Source organism: Eulemur rufifrons, chromosome 30, assembly GCF_041146395.1.
Source record: "Eulemur rufifrons isolate Redbay chromosome 30, OSU_ERuf_1, whole genome shotgun sequence".
Lineage (NCBI taxonomy): Eukaryota > Metazoa > Chordata > Mammalia > Primates > Lemuridae > Eulemur > Eulemur rufifrons.
In genome coordinates this window covers 14,434,725-14,456,791 of record NC_091012.1, presented here as the reverse complement: position 1 = coordinate 14,456,791, position 22,067 = coordinate 14,434,725, and the positions used below count along the sequence as shown (strand labels likewise).

The window sequence follows — 22,067 nt, the reverse complement described above, 5'->3', positions numbered from 1 at the left end:
TGGGTAGATGCCCAGTAATGGGATTGCTGGATCAAATGGTACTTCTGCTTGTGTCTGTTTAAGGTATCTCCATATTGCTTTCCACAGAGGTTGTACTAGTTTGCAGTCCCACCAGCAGTGTATGAGTGTTCCTATTTCTCCACACCCACACCAGCATTTATTGTTTTCAAACTTTTTGATGCAGACCATTCTAACTGGAGATAACTGATATCTCATTGTGGTTTTGATTTGCATTTCTCTGATGATTAGAGATGTTGAACATTTTTTCATATATTTGTTAGCCATTGGTCTATTTCTTTTGAAAAGTTTCTGTTCATGTCCTTTGCCCATTTTTTGATAGGGTTGTTTGATTTTTTTCTTGCTGATTGTCCTGAGTTCTATATAGATTCTAGTTATCAGCCCTTTATTGGATGTGTAACATGAGAATATGTTCTCCCATTCTGTAGGTTGTCTATTTGCTCTCGTGATAGTTTCCTTGGCTGTGCAGAAGCTTTTTAATTTGATCAGGTCCCATTTATTTATTTTTGTGTTGCTGTTATTGCCTTTCGGGTCTTCATAAATTCTTTGCCTAGGCCAATGTCTATAAGGGTTTTTCCAACATTTTCTTCTATAATTCTTATAGTTTCACACCTTAGGTTTAAGTCTGATATCCACCATGTGTTGGTTTTAGTGAGAAGTGAAAGGTGTGGATTCTGTTTCAGTCTTCTACATGTGGCTATCCAGTTTTCTCAGCACCATTTATTGAATAAGGATTCTTTTCCCCAGTGTGTTTTTGTCTGCTTTTTGAAAGATTAGATGGCTATATGAGGATGGTTCCATATTCTTCTTTAGAGACTTTTTCTAACCAAGTGGCTTCTTTTCTAATCCTTCCTAGATGAGTCTCTGTATCACAGGAAGTATTTACGTATATACACAACAAGATGTATTTGTCACCATACATATACTTTGTTTCTCAGCTAATATATAATCTGAAATCTGTAAATTTTTTTTTTTTTTTTTTTTTTGAGACAGAGTCTCACTTTGTTGCCCGGGCTAGAGTGAGTGCCGTGGCGTCAGTCTAGCTCACAGCAACCTCAAACTCCTGGGCTTAAGCGATCCTACTGCCTCAGCCTCCCGAGTAGCTGGGACTACAGGCATGCGCCACCATGCCCGGCTAATTTTTTGTATATATATATTTTAGTTGTCCATATAATTTCTTTCTATTTTTAGTAGAGACGGGGTCTCGCTTTTGCTCAGGCTGGTCTCGAACTCCTGACCTCGAGCGATCCACCCGCCTCGGCCTCCCAGAGTGCTAGGATTACAGGCGTGAGCCACCACGCCCGGCCTAAAATCTGTAAATTTTCTCATTATTTTCTTATTTCGGAAGTCCCATATGTTTATTATATTGTGCGTATGCTATTGGGCTAATCATTTCTGAAAAATATCTTAGATAAAAAATTTTGAAAGTCAACAAGTAAAAAATTTTGATTACATAAATATTAATTTACAGTTTGTGTTGGTAGGAAACACTTTAGATACCATTTTAAAATAAGATCAATACTCAAGTGTATTTGAAAAATGGATTTTTTTCAATTTACCTTAAGCAATACACTTTTAAAGTAAGAAAATATAAATAATTAAAAGAGGGTATATCTTACCACAATTCCCAAGAAACATACAAACTGAGCATAAACAACAGAATCAGATTTTTTAATGCTGCTCTAATTTGTTTTATTACATTACATGGATAATGACATCCTTTGCATATCATCACATGTGCATCATGGCATCAGTGTTAAGGACTTCCATCCATTTTACCACACATTATTGAACCAGGCTTCATCATTGCACATTTTTTTTTCAAACAAAGCTGGTATGAAAACACCTTCATGCTCATACTGTAATAATTCCTGATGGTATGCCCTAAGATATGACCAAAACAAAGGGACTGGGTTTTTTGCGCTCATTTTTCCCACAATTAAGTCAAGTATCTCCAGTGAGGAACATTTGAGGGACCTAGGACACATGGATGCCTGTGAATCTCACCCCATATCGGTCAGGCTGGGCCTGGGCTAGAAGAAGACACTTGGTGTTTCAGGGAAGGGAGGCTCTGTCCTCCTGCACATTGGCTGTTATGCCACAAATTGTCATGTGATTCCGTGTCTTTTTCCAGCTGGAAATGATGACTGTCAACCTCAAATAATCAAAAAGGTCCTCTAATTTAAAGAGAGTATTCATGTGCAAAGGTTCAGGATGGCCACCCAGGAGCATAGATTTAAGTTGCCCTGACTGTAACCTCTTATTAGTAGCAGTTACAAGTTGGTTTTTAAGGGAAAAAGAGAAGAGGCAGTTTCTAAGTTGTTCACCAAGAATTTACATTAAAATTACAAAAGGTATTTATTGGTTATACTTTGTTTTTTTATACCACATAAAATTCCAGAAACTGGAAGGTATGAGTGTGGCAGATAGTCCAGAACAAAATGTCTTGAAACAATTGCCCAGGCATGGTTTAGAGGATTGACATAAGTCACATAACTCATGTGTCTCTGGACCTGATCAATTCTGCATACCTCACATAGCTCAGAAAGCTCTGAGGTATTTTTCTTTTCTCAGGACACAGAGGAAATTTGTTCTGAGGGCAGACCTCTCCTCACACGTTGCTGCCACATGTGATAACTGTCCAATCACATACATGTGCACTAGGTAATGACATGGCCATGCCCCTTTCAGAACAAGGATACAAGATCATGAATTGCACCCACAGCACATTTGCACCTAGATTTTCCCACCAAAATCCCACACAAATACCTAGATGACTCCTGGATTATTCCTTGCCCCAATACTCCCTCTGTAAGCAGGAACCTGGTCCCTACACCAGCCTAGGATCTGGACCACCCAATCACAATCTCGTCTACATGGACACAGGAATAAGACATAGCCCTACCTGTGATTTTATCTATAGCAAAAAACAAAGCAAAACAAAACAAAAACACTGCACTGTTCCACAGCCATAGGTCCTTGATAGGACTTTCTCTGTTCTGCCTATTTTTTCCTACAAATCCTCTTTTTTGTCCACTCCATATGTCCAAGGCCACCACTCCGGTGCCTGGATATAGCACCTCCTGGAATTCAGATGTCCATAAGTTGAAGACTGTAGCCCTAGAGCTAGCTAGGGTAAGAGAAAATGCAGATTAGGAATCAGAGACTTAATTCTCAAAATTTAAAATGAGGGAAGAGATTTTGGCCCCCTCATTTTTCTTGAAGTACTTAATTTAGAAAACTTTTATATTGCAATTTTTTATGCCTCTTTGAAATATATGTACATTATTTAACAGCTAACTAGGGCCTTTGCCATTCTTTTTTTACTCAAGAATATCTTTCTCTAGGACCTGGGAACAATTGCTTTGAAGTTTAAACAGCCTGGAAGATAGAGCCCTATGCAACAGTTTTTGTAGAAAAGTAGGAGCCTAACTTCAGGAGGCACCTGGATCCAAGTTGCAAATCTATATCTTGTCATGAAAACAACATAAGTATATTTTTCCTTTGAATATAACCAATTCAAATTTCCTTTGAATATAACCAAAACAGAGATATTTCTCCAATTTCCAGGTGAATTTAGGATGTACTATATATGACAAATGGTGCTGTTAAGTCTTCTACTTAAAGAGTAATGCTGGCAATTTTTCTTTATTTTTGCAATCTCTTAGCAGACTGCCTGTCATGCATATCACATTCTGGTTTAATTATGTAATAAAATAGTTTTCCTTCTGTTCTACCATCGTGGATAATTTTTCTGGGGCTTGAGAAGATATTATTATTATATTACTGAAATGCTGTCCAGAGTTTTCAGAGATGATACAACTATAACAAGGTGCCCATAATGTTTCACTGTAGAGGGGTCTTTTCCTCTGGGGCTTCCAGTCACAAACCCACAATTGTGCAGCTAATTGTACACTGCCCCAAATATGTAGGAAGATTTATTTCTCTGCCTATTTGGGATCTACAGTCTCTTCTAGAGCAATTACGGCAGATTTCTACAAAAAATAACTTCACAGGGAAGCAGTCAGTCATCCCAGCTTTTTCTTTCATTGCACTTGGCATCTTTAGAACTTGAAACTGAGTCAGAGTCCATGGGGTCCCAAAACTCAACCAGGCTTGCACATGTGCTTTGAGTAGGCCTTACACTCTCAACTTTCCCCTTCTCTTGCACAAATGTTCATGGGCATACAGAAGGCACCTGCAAATTCCCAACCTCTCCAAGACCCAAATCTATAGCTCTAAAATTTAAATCCACGTCCTGGGGTTCTTCAGGATATGTTAGAGCCTTTCCATGAGGACTCTCTCCTCCAGCTTCCCTCCCCTCACTGAAACACCCAAGAATACAGAGCCCAGTTGACTCCATTTAAAACTGCCTATAAGATCTGGCCCCAACCTGAGATTCACAAAACAGGGCCAGACTTTGAGTTGAGGATACTCAGAAGACCTAGGGGAGACATTTTCTGCACTGAGAGAGATCAACAGAGATATCTTAAAGCCCCATTTTGGAGTGCACCCTCTGAGTTTTCAAATCTTGTCCAGTGAGCTGCTTCTAGTACTGTGAGGGTTTCCTGGTGTAAATAGAATCTGGTGGCAGAATCTGTCCATGTAAACAAGCACCTCAGCAGCCAGAGGGGAGGGCCACAAAACATCCACTGCCATAACCACTGTGTTACTGGGTTTTAGGGTATTCTTGTTCTTCCTTCTGCCCCAGACTTAGCTGGTCATGGATAGGTAGTAGCACACAGATGATGCAGGGACAGCTGCTTAACCAGGGCAGGTTTATTCTCTCTTCTGACCCACAGAGTCAGCTGAGTGTCCCCTGCTTGGATCACCATGGGGGCATCAGGCTCATGTCACTAGAGATTCTCATACCAGGACCTGAGAGACTAACATATTGGGGACGTCATATGCAGGCTGGGCTCAGGCTGATGACAGGGTTTAATTCTTTCCATCTCAGAGGGAGAGAAAGGAGTAAACTAGGGTTTTTTTCTCCCCTCACAGAAGGAATCTTCTTGGTTGGTGCCCAGATGGGAGTTGCTCCAGTGTCTTGGTCCTTGGGTGAGGAACAAGGAGGAGGTCTGGAGATGCAAACTGATAGATAAATCAATTGCCTTCATTTTATCTGGCCATGAGAAAACCAGATGAAGCAGTCGTGGTCTTTAATGTCCTGAAACTTTCAGTCTAGAAAACATGTGTAAGTGGTGGCACTTAGCATTTTGTGTTCAGTGCCAAGAAGGGAGGTGTACAGGGGACTCGGGCTTCATTTGCACCACTTCCCTTATGTTGTTGTGAGTGCTGATGTCAACACTGAAGGACAATTCATGAAGAGAAGTGTTGTCTTTATCATTATGATTATTATTTCTATAGCTTTTGCATTAAGGATAAATATTTTGGTTCTATGTAATTTTCCTAGAAAAATTTGGTGTTTGGTTTAAATAGTTTGCTATTGTATTTTATAAAATAGATAAGGCTAAAATTTAAAAAGTGAAAATCAAACAAACTCTGTGAGTAAAATTTCTCTTGGTCAGGATTAGGAAGGAGAGAACTGGAAACAAACCAGCAGTATAGAGATCAGAAGCCCTGGACCTGCTCCCTACCCAGATCCACCCACTTCTGAGCCTGGTCCAGGTTGGCCCCACACTGGAATCTCCCCTCGCAGAACTGACTAGAAGAGATTATATTTTGGGTGCTGCTCTTGCTGTCTCCAAAGCTAGTGCTCACAAGTTTTTAAAACACAAAAGCAGGTAAATAGGAACAAAGGACTATATTTTGGGGCCTTATTTCTTTTCTCATTAAAACCTGTGTTTCTAGAGACATCCCACCTAGCAACCTGTTCTTCATTCCTGCAGATCCGGTAGTTGCTTCACAAGTTATAATAAGGTAAATATGTACTCAACAATAAAACATCTGTCTGAACTACACTCCACTCTTCTTTTCTGTATTGCTTCTATCTGTCTATATTTAGCTTTTATTTTATATATTTCCTTCTTAAAATAAGTGTTAGGGAAACAGAAGATAAGTACGAAGACTGGGTATTTCATCTGAATGCTGCCTGGAATTTGGGGATACTTAGTACCTGACTCCCTGGATATTATGAAGATTAACTCACACACTGTGATGTCCCCAGCACAGAGCTCTGTAACATGCTTGTGAGCACATGGCACCTGCTCAGTAAACACTGCATTAACACATGTGTACATGTTGTTTTACAAATGTAGACTCACTCAGACATTGCTGCCTTCTCCAGCCTTCTGTAAACTTTAAATGGCCAACAAAGAATGTGATCTTTCAGGACAGTATTTGTATTGTGATAAGAGTGTTGGGTGTAAGGGACTGTGTGCTGTTTCTGCTGTCTCCAGCTGCGTGCTACTGGTAATGGGTCTAGGGAGAGCATCATCTGCATTACAGGGATTTGTTATAGAAGCCAATTCATAGTCCCCTTGCAAACCTGCAGAACCATATTACTTAGAGTGAGGCATGGAATCCCAAACGATTCATGTGCACATAGAAGCTTGAGAGACAGGACTCAGCTAAGTGGTTCTCAGCCCCGGCTTCCAGTTAGGATCACATGGCCAATTTGAAGATGTGCCATCACGACTGCCCTCCCCCATGGATTCTGTTTTCTATGATTAGATTCAGATTATGATTTAATGCTTCCTATTCATAGCACAGTGGTGATTATGCTCCATCTGTGTTCATTGACACCTGATACCAATTTGTCCCATTACAGGTGATAGTAACTTCATTCACTTGGTTAAGGAGCTCTCTGCAAGATTCCTTCACTATAAAGTTCACTATAAAGTTTATTATTTTTCTCTTTGTCATTAATGCTATCTTGGGGGAATTTACTGAGTGGTGTGTATAAACCATCACATTTAATGTAAACCCCCCTTTCTTTTTAGTTTCCATTTCCTCATAGCTTCCTTTGGAGAATAAAGTATCTCATTTGTTGACTGGAAATACTGCTTTCAAAATTGGTAGACTTAAAACAGTCATGCTTTAGTCCTGTAGGAATTTCTCTCATTCTCCCCTCTGTCACAAGCGTGTTTTGTTATTACTTCTCTGTATTTTCACAGAAAAGGAACAAGAATGAACATATAAGTAATATATCCAAGCATCTTAAAACTTTAAAATACAACAGGACACATAGAATAAATGAAACAAAACATGGAAAAAAATACAAGGCCCAGGAACAATATCTCTTATTTTAATTTATATCATTGTTTGTGGTGGTCTCCATGGTATGTTTAAAAAATCATTGACAGAGACTTATAATTTTTTTACAATTAAATATGTTTATTTTTTGTACAAAAATGTTCTACTCTATCACTTTTGATATTTATATACTTAATATTTGTAAGTATTTGTGGACTTAAATGTAACCATTATTCGATCAATTTTGTGCTGCTGCCTTGTTTTCATTACTCTTCTTACCTATCAAATGTGCTCTGAACATTCTGTTGTGGTTGTCTCTGTATGTTGGGCTCTATGTCCATTTGAGATAAATTCTAAGTCAAACAAACTAGGGTAAAACCCAAGATCTATTCTTTACTGAATAATGGGCAAAATATTCTCATAAAAGAAAAAATACTGTTATTTTTCTCATAGATTATTTTGTGGATTTAAGCATTAACACGTGAAAAACTGTTAGAATGACATATAGTATATAGTAAATGTTCATAAGGATTGCTGCTATTCTTGTTATAATGTTAGCTGTATATTTCAGAAAACTCTCAATTCCATGCCATCCATGAATTCTTCCCTCAGTGTTCTACCTCTGCTGATCAAAACTGTGGCTTTTAGACCTGAGGCCTTGGCATCTCCAGTGAGCTTGTTAGAAATGCCAAGTGTCAGGCGTCACCCAGATCTCCTGAAGCAGAATCTGCCTTATAACAAGATCTCCAGTTCATTGTTGAACCCAATAAAATTTGAAAAATGTGCTTGTAATTCAACATGACTTTTCCGTGTGAGGAATAGACATAACTGTTTCTGTATGACGAAAATATAGCACTCAAAAATGTATATTCCTGTGTTGATGCTTTAGTTTTATATGTTGTATTCTATATAAGCATAGTGTTTACACTAATTTTGTGGATCTTATGTCATTCTGTTTCCACAGAGGTAGAGAATGCCTTAAGGAATATTAGTGTGTTAAAACATATCTTCTTGTGTAATTCGGGTCACTAATATATGTCAGAGCCAGTATTCTTAACTCCTTCATTTTATGTTGGGTCAAATTAAGAACTCTGCTGATGGACACATGGTCATTTATTTACTTATTTTTGATTTTTTTTTCAGAGACTGTTGACATTTATTTATGTGGCCATAGAATTCTCTCTGGAGGTGTGGAAATACCTGGACTCCAAAAACTCTGCCCATGGCCACACGGTCAATGTGTTATTTATTTATTTTTATTTCAGAAAGTATTGACATTCAGGGATGTGGTCATAGAATTTTCTCCAAGGAGTGGAAATGCCTGGACACTGCTCAGCAGAATCTGTATAGGGATGTGATGTTAGAGAACTACAGAAACCTGGTCTCTGGGGGTGAGAATATCATACATCCAGAATATCTCACATACCTCAAGGGTTTCCTTTCTTTCCTTTGCAGAATGTGTCTTGGGAGCTTGTGCTTTGTATGAATGAGTTTCAGATAATTCCTTTCAGAAAAAAAAATATGGGTTTTTTTTTAATATACAAAAAAAGACTTTGTTGGACCTCAGTATTTACCTTCTTTTTTGAGATAATTTGCAAGTTGTAAAACTCTAGTGGTGATTCTAGAAATCCAGTGATATCAAATATAGTCTACACCTTAAAATCCAGTTCCTCCTCTTTATTTTTGATTCAGTCATACTTGAAAGTAAAGCACAGAATCCACAAATTTAAAATGCTTCCTAGATATCTATTTTTTTTTTAATTTCAGCTCATTATGGGGGTACAAAATTTCAGGTTATATATATTGCCCATGCCCCCCCATCCCCCCAAGTCTGAGCTTCAAGCGTGTCCATTCCCTAGACAGTGCACATCACACTCATCACGTAGGTATACACCCATCCCCTTCCCCCACCCCCATCCCCCTAGTCAGAACTTCAAGTGTGTCCATTCCCCAGACAGTGTGCATCGCACTCATCAAGTAGGTATACACCCATCCCTTCCCCCCATCCCCCACCTGTCTGATACCCAAGTGGTGTTATTCCCAAACGTGCACTCAGGGAAACCAGTTTGCTGGTGAGTACACGTGGTGCTTATTTTTCCATTCTTGGGATACTTCACTTAATAGAATGGGTTCCAACTCTCTCCAGGAGAACCAAAGAATGCGATATCACTGTTATTTCTTATAGCTGAGTAATATTCCATGGTATACATATACCACATTTTGCTAATCCATTCATGAACTGATGGGCATTTGGGTTGTTTCCATATCTTTGCAATTGTAAATTGTGCTGCTATAAACATTCAGGTGCAGGTGTTTTTTTTATAGAATGACTTTTGTTCTTCCGGGTAGATGCCCAATAATGGGATTGCTGGATCGAATGGTAGGTCTACTTGAATCTGTTTAAGGTATCTCCATATTGTTTTCCATGGGGGTTGCACTAGTTTACAGTCCCCAAAGATATCTACAGATTCAATGCAATCCCTATTAAATTACCAACATCATTTTTGACAGATATAGAAAAAATAATTTTACACTTCGTATGGAACCAGAGAAGACCCCGTTTAGCAAAAGCAATTTTAAGCAACAAAAACAAAATGGGAGGTATTAATTTGCCAGACTTCAAGCTATACTACAAGGCTGTGATTATTAAAACTGCTTAGTATTGGCACAAGTGCGGGGACACAGACCAGTGGAATAGGACAGAAAATCCAAATATAAAACCATCCTCATATAGCCATCTAAGCTTTGACAAAGCAGACAAAAACATACTCTGGGGAAAAGATTCCTTATTCAATAAATGGTGCTGGGAAAACTGGATAGCCATATGTAGAAGACTGAAACAGGATACACAGCTTTCACCTCTCACAAAAATCAGGTCACGGTGGATAATAGACTTAAACCTTAGGTGGGAAACTATTAGAATTCTAGAAGAAAATGTAGGAAAGACTCTTGGAGACATTGGCCTAGGCAAAGAATTTATGAGGAAGACCCCTAAGGCAATCACAGCAACAACAAAAATAAATAAATGGGACCTGATCAAATTAAAAAGCTTCTGCACAGCCAAAGAAATAGTCATGAAAGTAAACAGACAACCTACAGAATGGGAAAAAATTTTCACATACTACACATCAGATAAAGGACTGATAACAAGAATCTATTTAGAACTCAGGAAAATCAGCAAGAAAAAATCGAACAACCCTATCAAAAAGTGGGCAAAGGACATGAATAGAAATTTTTCAAAAGAAGAGATAAAAATAGCTAACAAACATATGAAAAAATGTTCAACATCTCTAATCATCAGGGAAATGCAAATCAAAACCACAATGAGATATCACTTAACTCCAGTGAGATTGGCCTTCCTAGATATCTCACAGGAGCTGTCAGGAAATGGCATTTAGGAAAATAATTTTGTAGAATATTCTCTCTTCTCTAATGATTAGAATACTAAGTTGAAAATTGAAGAACCCCAAGCAAAATTCATGTGTCATTTTTTTAATAAAATAGAACTTGCTGTCTCTAAGCTGGACCTAGTCACCTTTTTGACACAAATGAAAGAGCCCTGCAATGTGAAGAGAGAGGAAACAGTATCCAAGCACCCAAGTAAGTGGGAGTGAATGAAGGAAGTAGATGACATAAGTGATAGGTCCAAATGTCAAGGAGGAAGCCAGACCTTAAAGTGTGGATTAAGAAGCTCTGGTGTAATGAAACACATTTTTGAGAAGCCTAGGTTTATTTCTCTTGTTCTTATAGAAGGACATCTTCTTTCTCATACTTTTTTTTTTAATTTCAGCTTATTATGGGGGTACAAAAGTTCAGGTTATATATATTGCCCATGTCCTGCCCATCCCCGCAAGTCAGAACTTCGGGCATGTCCATTCCCCAGACAGTGTGCATTGCACTCATCATGTAGTTATACCCCCATCCCCATACTCTTAAATTATCTGAGTATTAGTTCTCCTTAAGATTGTGAAAAGTATTATCTGAGGATTCCCTTTGCCCTTCAGTGATCCTTCCTTCATCTATTCACAGTGAGAGCCAAAGTCCTCCCCTTGGCCTGTGAGGGCCTACATGATCCACTCATCCATTCCCTTGGGGTAGCTGGGGAAATCTGTGCATTTTTCTGACTACCTCTATGTTAAACCATTTTTTAAGTTGTGTTTTTGCCTCTTGTCAGAAGTGTGTGCACATAGTGGTGGACATAGTGAGATTTGGTTCAGAAGTCCCCAAAATACTGTAGACAGACATCAAATATTTTCTGTTTTATTAATTTCCAATCCTATGGAGGTTTCAAAGGTGATTCTACAGAAATGGAGACTCTGTAATTTCATCAGAGTACAAAGCATCATCCTTTAATTAAATATTAAATTGCACATAAAATTATTAGATATTTGATTTTTAAATATTCATTTTAAAAATCTAATCATACATTTTACATTAACAGTTCCTTTTTCCTAGCTTGAACTAAGATTGGGAATTTAAACTGTGTGTGTACAATTTCCACATGTATAAAATAGTTTAATGTGCTACTTTCCATACAGAGTTCTTAACTAAAAATGGTCTATGGGAAGCTTAGAATATTCTCCAGTATATAGTAACATTTTGACTCTTACCTTATATCTTAATAATTATAAAATTACAATTTTGTTTATTTAAGTATGCAACTTACCGAGAATGTGTCCTCTATGTTCCTTTGTTTATTCATTCATTTCTTTCTTCCTGACATGTGGAATTTTTAATAAATCCTAATATAAATTTTATGTTTCGGACATGTACATCTTGATGACTTGACATATGTATATATTGTGTAATGATTAACACAATGAACCTAGCACATCGATAATATCACATAGTTGCCAAATTTTGGGGAGTGAGAACACTTAAGGTCTATTCTCTTAACCTATTTAAGAGAGTATTACTTAATCTCAAGTGTACAATACAGCACTATTAACCATATTCACAATGCTGTACATTATATCCCCAGAGTTTATTCATCTCTTATAACTGAAAGTTTGTACTCTTTGACAAACATCTCCCAATTTTTACCACACCCTGACACTGTTGGCACCCACCATTCTACTCTCTACTTCTATGATCTCTACTTTTTTAGATTCTACAAATAGCTCATATCATATAGTAAGTGTATTTCTCCATTTTATTTCACTTACCATAATTTCCATCTGGTTCATCCATCCATGTTGTCATAAATGTCAGGGTTACCTTTTTTCTTATGGCTAAACAATATTCTACTATATATCATGAATAATCTGCTGCAAATGTAGGAGAACAGATATGTCTTTGTATTACTGATTTCATTTCTTTTGGACATGCACCCAGAAGTGAGATGGAAGGATTGTATGGTACTTCTGTTTTTAATATTTGAGGAGCCTCCATACTGCTTTTGATAATGGCTGGATCAATTTACATTTCCTCTGGCATTGTACAAGAGTTTCCTTTTGTCCTCACCTTTGGCAACATTTATTATCTCTTGACTTTTTGATAATAGTCATAACAGGTGTGAGGTGATATCTCATTGTGGTTTCACTTGCATTTACCTGATGAATAATGATGTTGAGCATCTTCTCATAAACTTATTTGCCATTTTTCTGTCCTCAGTGGAGAAATACCTACTTAGGTCTTTGCATATTTTAAGTCACATTTACCCTTTTTTTGGTGTGTTACTGAGTAGAGATCCTCATATATTTTAAACATTACATTCATCAAATATATTTTCTCCCAATCCTTGGGTTGCTCTTTTATGTTTGTTTGTTTTGTTTTGTTTTGTTTCTCTTTTACTGTGCAGAAACATCTTAGCCTGATGTAGTCTTACTTGTTTTGGTTTTGCTTTTATTGCCTGTACTATTTTGGTGTGATATAACAAAAAAAATCATTACTAGGGCTAATGTCAAAGAGATTGTTCCCTATGCTTTATTCTAGACGTTATACAGTTTCTGGTATTACATTTAATGTTAATCCATTTTGAGTTAATTTTTATATAAGGTATGAATGCCTTATATCCAATAAATTAGTTTCACTAAGTATGGCTAATTCTGTTTGTCACCAATATATTATTTCATGCTGATATGGGAAGCTAGAGTTGAGACTAAAGTGCTTTCTACTACCTCCCTTGAACTAGTTAGCTTTAGCTAACTAGTGATTGAGGTACCCCTAATTATTAATATATAGAATAATAGCACTGTATTTCAATGATATAAAAATTAAGAATTAAGGAAAGTACTTTCAAAATCTTATTTAACCTATTGTCCTCATTATTTCTACTTGGCTCTAGTAATCATGTTAGCTACTACCACTTGGTATCTCTAGTACTGACTTTTGTTAGAAAGAATAAAAGTATGATTTTAGAAGAAAATGTTTTTCAGTTTCCTTACTTATACTATTCATTCTGTTTATCTCCATTTATGTTTAGGTAGTATTCAAATAGTTACTTAGGCACCACTAACTATCTAGAGCGTTAGCACATTATTTGAACAAGACATAAAAAGTAGTTTTGAAAAGAATGTGTTTTTCTAGTCCCTGGATTCAACTATTATAGTTATCTCTATAGTTAACTATTCACCAAGGCAAATTATATACACTATATAATATTTGAAGTAACATTTCTAACGGGATATAAGAATTTTGAGTGAAGAAGAAATGGTAATTATAAACTCTAATCCCCATGCTTTACATTAGATCCCCCAAACGTAAATACCTGCAACTTTTGCCCCTTGGTTATAATTAAAAACACCATATTGTGCACTTAAATGTCACTAAGACGGTAGACCTTAGGTGTTCTCACTACAAAAAAAGGGAAAGGAAAGAAAATGGTAAATACATGAGAGGATGAGTATGTTAAACAGCTTGGTTGCTGTGATCATTTCAAAATGAATATGTACATCAAAACATTACATTGTACACTTTAAATAAATATAATATTTTACTTATAATTATATCTCAATAAAGCTGAAAAAGAAAAAAGACTAGTCAACCACATACAAAAAAAAAAGATGACTATTCAGTTTCCTGGAATCAACTATTTATCTAGATAATCCTTGTATTTCTAGTTTTCCAGGTTGCTATTTCCATATTTATGATGACATATCTGTGGTAATAATTCATTATTCCTAAAAGAAGAAAAATGGACTGAAAAGGATGGGATTTCCTTTTCCCGCCATCACATAACCCTTGTGTTATCACCAGTTATTCCTTGTCAATTGTTCCCCTGGGTAACACTCATCTATCTAGAGTTCTGTGCTCTCATTCTTTCGGAGTCAAGAAGAATGTGAATTTGTGCTTCCAGGCTCAACAGGTTACTGCAGATACCTCAGGTGTTTCCACATAACTAGGTACACCCAATATACTGAACAGATTACTTAAGTTGACAGAAATGAACTAATATTTGACAGGAACAAGTTATCCTCTTCCTGCCTTTCACCTATTGTTCCAGTTATCTCTACTTGCCTGTTTGCTTAGGCAATGGTACATATCTATAGGAATTGTTCCTTATTTCAACAAGAAAAACAAAAGTTTGAGAGGAAATTGATTTCAAATTCCTCTCTTTAAATCATTTTTCTAGTTATTTTCAGTATCTCTAGTAATTGCCTAGGCACTACTAGATATACACTTATACCCCTATCGCATTATTGAAAATGAAATAAGGACCTCTAGTTGAACAGATTCTACTATTCCACGTGACCGTGAGAAGAATGTGTATGCTGCTACTGTTGGATGACGTCCTCTGTAGATGTCAATTCGGTCCAATTGATGGATGGTGTGGTTGGGTTCAACTGTGTCCTTCTGGACTTTCCACCTGCTGGGTCTGGCTATTTCTGACAGAGGACGTTGAAGTCTCCAACCATGATATAGTGGATCCACCTATTTCTCCTTGTAGTTCTATCAGGCTTTGCCTCATGCAGTTTGACTATCTAGGCTGTTAGCACATTATCTGAACAAGAAATTAAAAAAGTAGTTTTGAAAAGAATGTGTTTTTTTTTATATATACCATATATTTTCTTTTTTTTTTTTTTGCAAGTTAAAAACAATAGTTTCATATTTTTTCCCCACCCCCCCTTCCCGAGTCAGCACCTTCAAGTGTTACCACTCCCCAAACGGTGCGCAATGCACTCATTGTGTAGGCATACCCCCATCCCCTCCCCCACCCCCCACCTCAGTCTGATGTCCAATTGGTGTCGTTCCCAGATTTGTATTTAGGTGATGATCAGGGAAACCAATTTTCTGGTGAGTACATGTGATGCTTGTTTTTCCATTCTTGGGATACTTCACTTAATATAATGGGTTCCAACTCTCTCCAGGAGAACCATAGAGATGTCGTATCTTCATCATTCCTTATAGCTGAGTAATATTCCATGGTATACATATACCACAGTTTACTAATCCAATCATGTATTGATGGGCATTTGGGTTGTTTCCACATCTTTGCTATTGTGAATTGTGCTGCTATAAACATTTGGGTACATGTGCCTTTGTTACAGAATGACCTTTTTTCCTTTGGGTATATGCCCAGTAATGGGATTGCTGGGTCAAATGGCAGGTCTACTTGAATCTGTTTAAGATACCTCCACAATGCTTTCCACAGGGGTTGCACTAGTTTGCAGTCCCACCAGCAGTGTATTAGTGTTCCTGTCTCTCCACACCCACGCCAACATGTGTTGTTTTGGGTTTTTTTGATAAAGGCCATTCTCACTGGGGTTAAGTGATATCTCATTGTGGTTTTGATTGGCAAAGAATGTGTTTTTTTAGTCCCTGGCTTCAACTAGTTATCTCTCTAGTTAACTAGTCACCAGGGCAAAGTATATACACTATATAGTTGTTAGGCACTTACACTTCAATGATTGTTATATCTTCTTGGAGAATTGGTCCCTTTGCCATTACGTACTGGCCTTCTTTATCTCTGATAACTTTCCTTGCTTTGAGGCCCGGTCTATCTGAAATTAACCCAGCTAGTTCTGCTTTTATTTATTAGTGTTAACATTGTATACTTTATTTACTTCTAACATATAGGTGTATTTATATTTAAAGTGGATTTCCTGTAGACAAAATATAGTGGGGTCTGTTTTTTTATCACCTGGGACAATGTCTGTTTTTAATTGATATATTCAGTCCATTGATATTCCAAGTGATTATTGATATACTTGGATAAACAGCTACCACATATGTTACAGTTTTCCATTTTTGCCTTTGTTCTTTGTTCCTATTTTTGTCTTCCACTCTTCATCTGTCTTTTGTGGTTTTAAGTGGAGCATTTTGTATGATTACCTTTTCTCTCCTTTCTTAGCATATCAGTTATACTTCTTTTGTTACCTTTTTCAGTGGTTGCCCTAGAATTTGCAATATATGTTCACAAATAATCTAAGTTTACTTTCAAATAAGTCTGCACCACCTCATGGGTTGTGTGAGTACCCTGCAATAAAAGAATCCTAATTCCTCCTACCTGTCACTTGTATCATTGCTGTCATTCATTTCACTTATACACGAGTGTAATTCCTTCACTGAAGCATTGCATATGGAATTGCTGTAATCCACTTCACTTATAAATGAGGAAATATGATATAAACAGTAGCATATGTAATGGAATACATTTGGTACGCTTGTGGGCAAGCTGTTAGATGTGATTTAAATTAAGAATAAGAAAAACATAAGTTTTTATTTTACTTTAACATATATCTCCTTTGATGCTCTTACTATCTTAATGCAGACCTCAGTTTGTGACCTATATCATATTTCTTCTCTCTAAAGAAATTTTCCCCCATGTCTTCCACGGCCATCAAATTCCCTTAATTTTTGTTTATCTGAGGAATTCTTTATTTCACAGGGCAAAGAATTGTATGTTGGGTCCTTTTTCTTCTCAACACTGTAAATATTTCAGTTCATTCCCTTCTTGCTTGCACGGTTTCTGAGACCTCTGCCGTGATTCCTATCTTTGTTCCTCTGTACATCACATGGTTTGTCACCGTCTGTCTTCTTTTGGGATTTTCTCTTTGTCTTTGATTTTCTGCTGTTTGACGATATGCCTAGGTGTAGCATATTTTTGTTTGCTTAGAATTTATCCTGCCTGGTGTTCTATGAGCTTACTGGATGTGTAATTTGGTGGTTGATATTAATTCTGGAAAGTTTTAAGTCATTATTTTTTCATTTTTTCCTAATCATTTTCCCCTTTCTTCTCCTTATATTTCCATTATGCACAGTTACATGTTTTGTATGCCCCACAGTCTATAGTTATTCTCTTCTGTTATTTTCTTGAGTCTTTGTTCTATTTGCTTTTCAGTTTTGATGTTTCCATTGATCTAACTTCAAGCTCAGAGCTTCTTTCCTCAGCCATGTGCATCTCCTAACAAGGCCATCAAAGGCATTCTTCATTTGTGTTATAGGGCTTTGATCTCTAGCATTTCCTTTTGTTTTTTTTCTTAGGATTTCCAGCTCTCAGTGTACAATGGCCATCTTCTTTTGGACACTTTATGTTTTATCTACTAGCACCCTCAGCATTTTAATCATAGTTGTTTTAAATTCCCAGCCCGATAATTACACCATCCCTGCCATGTCTGATCGGATGCTTGCTCTGTCTCTTCAAACCATGTGTTCTGCCTTCTAGTACACCTTGTAAGATAGCCAGGCATGATGTACCAGATAAGAGTGACTAATTCAAATAGGCCTTTAGTCATGTGATGGTACAGTGTGGGGGAAGGGAATTGTTCTAGCGTGCTGTGATTACGTGTCAGTGGTTACTGAGCCGGTGCCCCTGTACTGGAAACTTCACAGAAGTTTCCTGGTGTTTTCTTCCCTCATAGGTGAAACAGGATGGGTAGAGCAAGCTGGAGTTCTGTATTTCCCTTCTCCTGGAAGGCTAGTGTTGACTGTAGTTGGGTATCTTCCTCCTCCTCTTTGGTTTGGCTCTGAAAATACCCCAACAGGTGGGATCCTTGTTAACTATTTCCTCCTGAGGGTAGGCCTTGTTAACGAGAACAAAGTGCCTTAGCATATTTAAAAACTGTTCCTTCCCCACCCGACCCTGGCTGGAAGTATGAGCGGATTTTCCTGGCATACCTGCTGTGGGTACCTGGCTGAGCTCATGGAGGTAAATCTGGCACTATTGTGAGGGGTTCTTCATGACTGGGCTCCCTGGAGGTTTGAACAATTAGAGTTGCCCACACAAAGCCTCCAGCAATTAGCCAATTACAGGCCAGGATTTCCTATCCTGGCATTGGTTCCTTTATCAGTTTCCACTCATGAGTCTCTGCTCAGGTAAGACATAACTCGGTGTATGTGTCTGCCTATGCAGTCTTGGAGGTAGTGGTTTGCCCTGTGTAATGCTATCTCTTATGGGTCAAATAAATGTCCTTGATTTTGTCTGTTCACATTTTCATTTTGTTCTTAGGATGCAGTAGGAAGTTCCAGAATCCTTACATGTGGAAATAAAACCATAGAGTCTACAAACATTTTGTATTCACATGAATCGGAAAGAGATACATATGAGTCAATATTTAACAAATCTTACCTTAGAAAAGATTGTAATTACTTAAAAGGGTTGAATGCTATTATTCATTATAGAATGCCATGTAAAATGTTACAATGTCTACCTTCGTGTAACAATTTAGTTATTAACTCTAAGCTGAATCATAAGGCTGTTCTATTTCATTCAATGTAAAGTGACAATGCCCTCCTCCTTCTTCTGGTGAACATGCTTGGAAACTAACATTTGCTCTCAACGAGAGCGGCGCCTGCTCTGCAAGAGCCCTGCCCAGAGGTCAGCGGGCCAGGAACCGCCACATGCCGGCTGGAGGATCCCCAGGGTGGTCCACGCTGGGGCAGGGGAAGGAAAGCAGGCTCTGTGGGGGACACACTGTGGAGTCAGCCAGCAAGTGGCGGAATCATACCTAGAACAGGAGACCATCTCCAGCAAGGTCTGGACCCGTGGGACACCAAGCCACGGCGGGTAACGGTACAGGCGTGTGTGCAGAATGCACACGGCCACGGGAGGGGGTGACTGAGCCTCCACCTTCAGGGTGATGGCTGCTCCTCTCGCAGGGCAAGGGCCAGCTGGAAGGAGCCCAGAGGCGAGGCACTGGGGAGCGGCCCCTTGTCATCGCTGCCCAGGACCAGGACCTGGGGAGCCCCTGTTCAGGCCCCAGCTACCCTGAGCGGTCCCGCCAGTGGACCGCCTCCCTGCAGGGGGCGTGGCTCCTCGCTGCTTCGCATCCCAAACGCAAGCCACGCCGGCCAATCGGCGAAGCCAGCTGCTCTCACGTGGACACTGGCCCTCAGAGGAGCGTCGTCCTCCTGGTGCCATGGTCGCCCTTGTCCTCTGAGGGGCAGCCCTCCGGGTCAGTCAGGTGAGGCGTTACTGGGTGGGGAGGCAGGGGAGGCATGGCCCGGTGGCCCCAGGGGTTGAAGGTGTAGAGCCCAGCAAGGCCTGGGCTGACTCTAAGGAAATGTCCCCAGCGTCACCTGAGGCCGGGGTCTCCGCGAGGTCCCTGAGAGCTGTCCGGAGGGCGGGCCTGAGGGTCCCCAGGTCCTCTGAGGCTCATTGCAGTGCTCTGCGTGTGTCTGTTGTGGATGTAAGGTACGTGGTGGGCCCAGCCTGGAGCTGTCCTTCGTGCCCGACTAGGGTCAGAACCGGACACCCGGGTCACCTGGGGTCCCTCTGGAATTCACCATGGCTAGTGGGCAGGGCCCGCCCCTGAGTGTCCCAAACAAGTGCAGATCAGTTCATTTCCCATCCAGAGGACGAAGGATACGCAGTCACTCCGCATGGTCAGTGCCCCCTGACCAACCAGCAGACACTGCGTCCCTGTGACCCCAAGGGCCAAGGTCCCACTTTGTTCCAAGGGCACCGTGAGGGGCGGGCAGAGGGGACTGAAGTTGGAGTGTGAGGGACAGGGGCGTGCTCTTTAGCCACAGCCCGGGACAAGATGGGACCGGGCGCTGGCATAATTTTCCTCGTCCCCTCCTGCTGTGACAAGAGGCAGGAGGGTGAGCCAGCCCCACCCTTGTTGAACCTGGAGACCCTCGCCCTCACCCGCGGGCTCTCACTGAACCTGTCCCCATTTCTGTAGTATGTCTTTGCACTCACAAGGGTCAGGAGTCATCTCTAGCTTCTGAAGACAGCCAGCCATGGCGCCTCCGGGAAGGAAGCGCGTTAGGAGGAGGGCTGCCAAGGCCCCAGTGGAGGCTCAGCTTATGGCAGCCTATGACATTCAGCATGGATCGTAAAAGTGCACAGAGGGGCAGCGGGCTGGTCAAGGGGCTCCCCGAAGCCTGTTCCCCTCCGAGGGCACAGTCTGTCTCGTCTCTTGGCAGGCCAAGCATGTGGGCGGCCCAGGGCCCCGTCATTGCTTTGGATTCCACCATGCAAACGCACCAGAGCCCCAGGTTTTTTTCTAAAGCAGGTTCATGCTCCCTCCCCCAGCAGAGTTACAGAAGCTCTTAGCCCAGCTCTTCTGGACGGGTACAGCCCTTGCTTCCAACGTGTCTGATAGGCAGTACATGGTTTGCCGTGACTGTAATGCCCAAAGGTTTCCAGAAGTGCCTCGGTGAAATGGTCTCAGACCCTGGTCTCATTTCACGCGACCTGCACCTAAACGGTTCCACCTGTAGGTCTTCTTTGCAGCTCTTGGTGTCCAAGAGCCCAGGAATTCCACCAATACGACATGCCTCCCGCGTCCTTCCTTTAAACATCTTTGTCTTTTTTGCTTTCTATGCAGCAAACTATCCAGCAATTGGTGACGGTTGAGAAAACAGCCCCTTTTCAGTCACTCTTGAGCAAGATATGTGGTAATGTGTTCAGAGTCATTTTTGCCTGGTAGTAAAGTAATTAAGGAAAATCAGCTTCCACTCATGTGGCACTTGTTGTATGTAAAGCGCTTGGCAGAAGGCATTTCTTCTAATGCACACATGGTATTTCACTGACCCACAATGTAAAAGTAAATGTAATGTCTTCACAGGAATGAGTTCCAGAATATGCTGGAGAGATTTGAAGGTATGTTTTAGGAGATATTTGTAGGTGAAGACACTTTTCATAAACCATATAAGTTTTACAGCAGGAACTGTCAGACAGTGAGTGGCACTCCTGTTGTTTACTGCCTTGTTCTCAGATACAGGATGTTACCTAAGTCTTGAGTGTGATTCAGCTCCATAGATTACTTGCCCCTTTGAATTGTTGATGTGAAGAGAATGCCACTGACAATGGCACCATTACTAATGAGAGGTGATGCTTTTATTTGATGCACTGTGGAATATTGGAAGAAACTGATGAAATAATCTCTCCACATTGTGCCATGTAGCGAGTCATAGATCTAGTTATAACGTCAATGTTTCATTTTCCCATGTCGGTTATTTCCCATAACTTCCCAATTTCTTTTCCTTGGGTGGCAGGAGTGCCGGACGAGACCCCGAAAATACCTGCTTATCGTTATATTCGCCTTAATAACCCCAGTAGTGGAGAACGAAACACAACGTGGCTAGCAATGGAGTGATGTATGATCAGAGTCAATGGCAAGTTTTAAATGAACATGTCTGATATCAGTTACCTTAACTGTGTTAAAGGACATAGTCTTAAGTGTCAGAGTCAATTTTTGACTCCTCTGTGTGGATATTTCATATGAACAGGTGAGTTTTGATACCGTTGCTCAATTTGTTCATGACAGTGTGCTTGGCTTGTGAGCTGTCTTATAATTTCATCAATATACATGATAAACTATATTTCCAAATTATTTGTAGAATGATTCAGTTCATTCCTGATTACTGGAAAATAAGTACTGACGGTAGATCTTTGGCAGAGAGTTAGTCGTAGGCTTAGCAAAGCATTATCTGAAGTATTAAAAATGTTTATAATTTTAGTAACTTTGAATTTTACAAAATGCAACCTTTTGATGACAATGATA

The 22,067-nt window shown here is 39.6% G+C and overlaps 1 protein-coding gene across 1 annotated transcript in view; it reads left to right on the top strand.

The window, feature by feature from the left end:
- The window catches only part of LOC138378768 (zinc finger protein 678-like), a 45,226-nt gene extending 25,705 nt beyond the window's left edge, over positions 1-19,521 (top strand). The window contains 2 exon segments of the mRNA XM_069464137.1: positions 18,898-19,088; positions 19,213-19,521. Coding sequence (XP_069320238.1) covers positions 18,898-19,088; positions 19,213-19,521 — 500 coding nt within the window.
- The last annotated feature ends 2,546 nt before the right edge of the window (positions 19,522-22,067 follow it).